The sequence below is a fragment of the Microtus ochrogaster genome, chromosome 15, assembly GCF_000317375.1.
Source record: "Microtus ochrogaster isolate Prairie Vole_2 chromosome 15, MicOch1.0, whole genome shotgun sequence".
Lineage (NCBI taxonomy): Eukaryota > Metazoa > Chordata > Mammalia > Rodentia > Cricetidae > Microtus > Microtus ochrogaster.
In genome coordinates this window covers 14,615,340-14,621,099 of record NC_022017.1, presented here as the reverse complement: position 1 = coordinate 14,621,099, position 5,760 = coordinate 14,615,340, and the positions used below count along the sequence as shown (strand labels likewise).

The following is a 5,760-nucleotide window of genomic DNA, read 5'->3' as shown; positions in this document are numbered from 1 at the left end:
TTTTTTTTTCAAGATAAGCTTTCTTTGTATAGCCCTGCCATTAGAGAACTTGCTCTGTAGACCAGGCTGGTCTCAAACTCAGAGATCTGTCTATCTCTGCCTCCTGAGTGCTGGGATTAAAGGTGTGCACCATCATGCCTGGCTAGTAATAATATTTTTAAAAGGCAACTATTTTAATGGCTGAGAGCTAAGCAGGTACATCACTGAAGATGCTCCAAATGGTTCAGCACTGCTGAAATGGGCTCTAGTCCACTTGTAACTAAGTAAACAATAAAATTACAATAACACGCTAGTAGTCACTCAAAGGAATGAATGGAGGTGTTTGCACTGACAATAGCAAGTCTCAGGACAAACAGTATCAAGATATCGCATTCACAGTCACTAGAAAAATACACGATCATTACCTACCCAGGTTGTCACTGCCTCGGGCCCACTAGCACTCCTGGGGACATGACAAACAGGAAGGTATGCACACAGCAAAAGCAAGAAAGACCCTACATCTCCATCAACTGCACAATAAATAGTGATGTGCGGTCACACGCTGCTTGATAATGGCTGCATTTTGAGAAATGTGTGGTTAAGAAGTGAATGGTGAGCGAGGCGATGGTGGCGCACGCCTTTAATCCCAGCACTCAGGAGCAGAGGCAGGCAGATCTCTGTGAGTTCAAGGCCAGCCTGGTCTATGTAGCGAGTTCCAGGACAGCAGGGATACTTAATGAGACTATGTCTTAAGAAAAGGAAAAGAGAGGCTGGAGAGATGGCTCAGAGGTTAAGAGCACTGGTTGCTCTTCCAGAGGTCCTGAGTTCAATTCCCAGAAACCATTTGGTGGCTCACAACCATCCATCAAGAGATATGGTGCCCCCTTCTGGTATGCAGGCAGAACACTGTATACATAATTAATAAATAAACCTTTAAAAAAAGAAAAGAAAGAAAAGAAAACGAGTGAAAAATACAAAAGCAATGAGCAGAAAAGTTGGTTGCCATTCTTTGGTGAATGGGGCCTTGGGAAACAGTGTTTTCTGTTTCTCAGCATGGAGCAGTACAGAGGTATTTGTGATGAATCTCTGAGTGAAAGATACTCTTCTAGATGTCTGCTGTAGTTCACATTTTTTAAATTGCTTATGTATATGTAGGTATGTGTATATGCAGGAATGCAGATGCCTTCAGAGGCCAGTAGAGGGCACCATATGCCTGGAGCTGGAGTTAGAGTTGTGAGCTGCCTGACCCAGGTACTGAGAACCAAGCTCAGGTCCTCTACATGAGCCCTCCCTGCCTCTGAAGGCCTGGAACAGCCTTCTTCCTTCTCCTCTGGAACAAAGCAATCCCTCTTCCATAGCAGCTCTGCTTCCTGTGTCTCTATGGTTACCTGGGCTCTACTTCTGTCACACTACTCCTTACAAGGTGTTAGCAGACCTGTGTACTTGTGGCTTCCTTCACCAGTCTGCAGGTTCCTTAAAGACACAGACCATGTGTGTCATCTCACAGGACTCCTGTGAACAGGTGGATGATGGGAGAGCCAGACAGAAGAGCAAGCAGAAACAGCGTTGGTATAAACCCACCTGGACATCAGGCAGCCCAGCTCCATCAGACCCTGAAATGGAGGCTTGGAGCTGTGGACTCTCCCCTTTTCCCACCCTGCCTTGCCCAGGCATCCTAGCCCTAGCTTTCTAGGCTCAAGAAGTCCCAGCAGGCCTAGTGCCAGCCCTTACACACTAGCTGTCCAAACCAAGATCCAGCTGAAGGCCACCCCAGCGGGTCCCTCTCAGCTTCCCCATCCTTCCTCCTCGCCATCTACAGGAGTGAGGACTCGGGAACTGATCCATTATTTTCTCTTCCCGGCCCTTCCCTCCAGTACTATAACTTTCAGGCAGAGCTCCAAAGAAGCCCTATCCACATGAACCCCAAAAGCCGAAGAGGGAGGGAATGAAAGGAGGGGTGCATTCCCACTGCCCGTCACCTACCGGAAGCCATTCTGTGGGTTCCTAGGGTTGATCAGGATGCAGTCCCAGGTACGACTGGAAGCATTCTGGAACAGGATCAGCTGCCCTTCCTCTCGAACCCGTTCACTGGAGGCGTAGTCGGCCACCGACACCTCCTTCACCCGGAATGGGTTTGAGAACAAGTTGGTGACACTACTGAGGGTATTGACAAGGCGTCCGAAGAACTGCATCCTCCGTGGGGCAGGTGGGGGCCCAGCCTGCCCGCTCACTCTGGAAGAACATAAGGTCTCTGGTTAGTTGGACAAAGTCTCTCATGCCCACCTACAGGTGTCCTGCCGGGCACTCCTTCATCCCCACAGCTCTGGGCCCTAATTCTGGACCTGCAGGAACCTGAAAAGGAAAGAAATGGCCCTGAGGGGAACAGCAGGTCTGATGGAAAGTTCTAGAGTCCCAGGCCAGGCCAGGGACCACTCTGACAGAGGACTGTTGCGGACAGTAAGGACAGCGGGCGTGGATGTGCTGTCTGAGGCAAGGCCTGGGCAAGTGAACAGCTTCTCACCTCCAAGTTAAAGATGACGTTCTGCAGATAGCACATGCCGATTCCACAAGCAAAGCCAAGGGCCCTTCACTACGACACACTAGACTGCACCACACCACTAGGAAGGGGGCAGGGAGTGACTGTCTCTGCACCCTATCACTGGTGGTTTCTCACAGAGCTCTGAAAGCAGTCACGGAGACGGGTCCTTGGGATGAAAGTGAACTCAGGCTCAGACACTCCAAGTGTGTGTTTGGAGATTTGTGAACATAGAGATGTGTGCCAATGTCTGCGCGTGCTTGTGGAACCAGGGCCAACTTTCAGGTGCTTCCCACCTTGTTTTTGAGACAGGGTCTCTCTCACTGACCTGGAACTCGCCAAGAAAGTCAGATGGGATAGCAAGTGAGAGCCAGCACCTCCTGTCTGTCTCTCCAGCATCATGATCCCAAGTGCAGGTGACTGTGCCCAGCTTTGTTTGTTTGTTTTTGTTTTTGATTTTTTTTTTGAGACAGGGTTTCTTTGTGTAACAGTTCTGGCTGTCCTGGAACTCACTTTGTAGATCAGGCTGGCCTCATCTGTCTTCCAATTGCTGGGATTAAAGGCATGGCCACCACCATGCAACTGCCCAGCTTTTTCAGATGTAGGCTGGGGATGAACTCAGGTCCTCACACTAGAACGACTGAGCTACCTCCTTAGCTGAGATTAAAACAAACAAACAACAACAACAAAAAAAAACCCTACAAATTCAGTCAGAGTTTCTGCTACAAAAGTTGTCTCCCAGTTTAGATTGGAGTCTTGGATTTGTGTGCCACGTACACTAAAGATGGAACCCAGAGCCCCACATTCATCAGGCTGCACCCCCAGTCCCAGAGTTAGAGATGTGTTTTCCTAGGCTCCCAGAAAGCACACTACCTTCCCCAGAGGCCAACCCCTAACTCGGAGTCAACATGCCACCTGCTGAAGAGTAGGCCAGACAGCACAGACAGAGCACCACAGTAGGGATGTCCTGAGGGAGGTGGCACCTGCGTGGAGACCAGTTCTCAGCCTTGTTCTGCTCTGGTCCAAGGTAGAAAAAGAGGACTAGCCTTAGAGATGGGATGGAGACAAATCAAGTGGCCTACAGAGTGAGCTAAGAACAGAGCTGGGTCAGCCATGACGCCACCTCAGAGCTTCCCTTTCCAGATTCAGCAGCTGCAGTCTGAAAGCATTCATGGAGAATTCCAGAAATAAGATATTCATTAGTTGTAAACGTTATGCTCTTCCAGATGCATGGTGAAGGCAAACCATGCTGGTGTCCCTCCCCCAGGTGCACACACAAGCCCTTTCCATGACTTCCACACTACAGACACATCACCTGTTAGTCACCTAGCAGCCTGCTTCCTTCTCAGACAGTTCTGGCACTGCGGTGCTTGTGTCCAGGTGGCCCTGGTGCTAATAATGGCATCAAGAACTGGCGCTGCTGGGAGTGTGCTTGTCTGGCATACACTAAAGACAAAGCCCAGAGTCTGCAAACCCTAGCACTGCATAAACTGGGCATGCTCGTGCACACCCATAATCCCGAGTACCACTCCAGGGGTGGAGTTCAGGGGCATCCAGGCCCACGTGGTGAAGTCGGGGCTAGCCCGGCACCTGGAAGACAGTGCTGTTCTAATGCCATCTCTAATGTCACCCCACCCCCATTTTACAGATAAGGAAACTAAATCTTAGCAAATACAACTGCAGCTTCTATGACAATAGCGAGACGTGGTGGGAAGAACACAGCCGTGGTCCTCTCCTTGAACACAGGGGCAGTCACGTTTGGTGGCCCACACTTGATATCCCAGCACTCAGGAGGCAAATGCAGGTGGTCAGCCTGGGAATGTAGCACATTCCAGGCCAGTTTTGAGTATATGGTAAGATCCTGTCTTGACAAATCAAAGTATGCAGGGCTGGAGAAGTGGTTCAGAGGTTAGGAGCACTGGCTGCTCTTCCAGTTCCCAGAACCCACATGGCAGCTCACAACCATCTGAAACTCCAGTTCCAGGGGATCTGGCACCCTCTTCTGCCTCCACAGATGCCAGGTATTCACGTGGTGCACAGACATACATGCAGACAAAATAAGTACGTAACACAAAATAAAAATCAATAAACCTTAAAAAACAGTAAGACACAAGGCTCAATAAAATAAGACTCTAAGAAAAATTTCACATGATCTCACTTACATGTAGGACTAAATTCAAATAAAAAATTGAACAATGGCTATTGGGTCAAGAAATAGAACAACAACGCTCCAAAGCCACAGAGAAACACTGTCTCGAAAAAAAAAAAGAAAGAAATAGAACATAGATCAAAGGTATTGTGAAATATTCCCTTACACTCTGTGAATATATGTTGCTGTGGTTGGTTTAATAGAGAAGGGGACAAGGTTAGGCGAGAGAGCCAAACCGAGACTGCTGGGAGGAAGAAGGGTAAAGTCAGGGTTGTCAGCAGACGCAGAAAGAAGCAAGATGGGCATGTCGTACTGAGAAAAGGTATTGAGCTACATGGCAAAGCATAGATAAGAAATGTGGGTTAATTTAAATGTAAGAGTTAGCTAGTAAAAAGCCTGAGCTATTGACTGAGCATAAGTTTCTGAGTGATTAGGTGGGAGCAGCTGCCAGCACAAGAAAACTCCACCTACAGAGTGTAGAGGCACAGGTCTTTAATCTCAGCACTCTGGAGGCAAAAGCAGATGGATCTCTGAGTTCAAGGCTAGCCTGGTCTACACTGTGAGTTCCAGAATAGTCAGGGCTACAAAGAGAGACTCTTAAAAAAAAATCAAAGATCACAAAATAGAGAATAAATGAATCTGGACAGACAACATAAAGTTATGATTAAAAGTAAGACTACCATGGTGACAAGGTGGCTTGGCACATTAAGGAACTTACAGCCAGGCCTGACAACCTAGGTTGATCCTTCAGACTCACAGGTGAAAGGAGAGAACTGATTTAAGTTATCCTCTGGCTCCCATCCCTTCTGCACAGCCATCCCCAGTGCCATTATCCTCACTTTACATGGGAGGACACCAAGTAACAGAAAGGTTAAGTGACATGCCCGAAGTCACACAGCTGACAGGGTGAGGCATGACAGCTGCGAGAGACTCCCTGTGAGAGACTCCAAAGCAAGCTTCTCACCCCTGCACGAAGTACTGCTCGATTCGATTCAACTTTCTTTTCTGCTTTCTTTTCCTTCCTTCCTTCCTTCCTTCCTTCCTTCCTTCCTTCCTTCCTTCCTTCCTTCCTTCCTTCCTCCTTCCCTCCCTCCCT

General features: G+C 48.5%; 1 protein-coding gene across 1 annotated transcript in view; it reads right to left on the bottom strand.

The window, feature by feature from the left end:
- Pla2g6 (phospholipase A2 group VI) overlaps positions 1-5,760 on the bottom strand; it is a 56,302-nt gene that overhangs the window by 45,023 nt on the left and 5,519 nt on the right. Inside the window, exon 2 of the mRNA XM_026782685.1 lies at positions 1,963-2,211. Within this exon, the coding sequence (XP_026638486.1) occupies positions 1,963-2,171 (209 nt within the window). The 5' untranslated portion in view covers positions 2,172-2,211. The remainder of the gene's footprint in view (positions 1-1,962; positions 2,212-5,760) is intronic.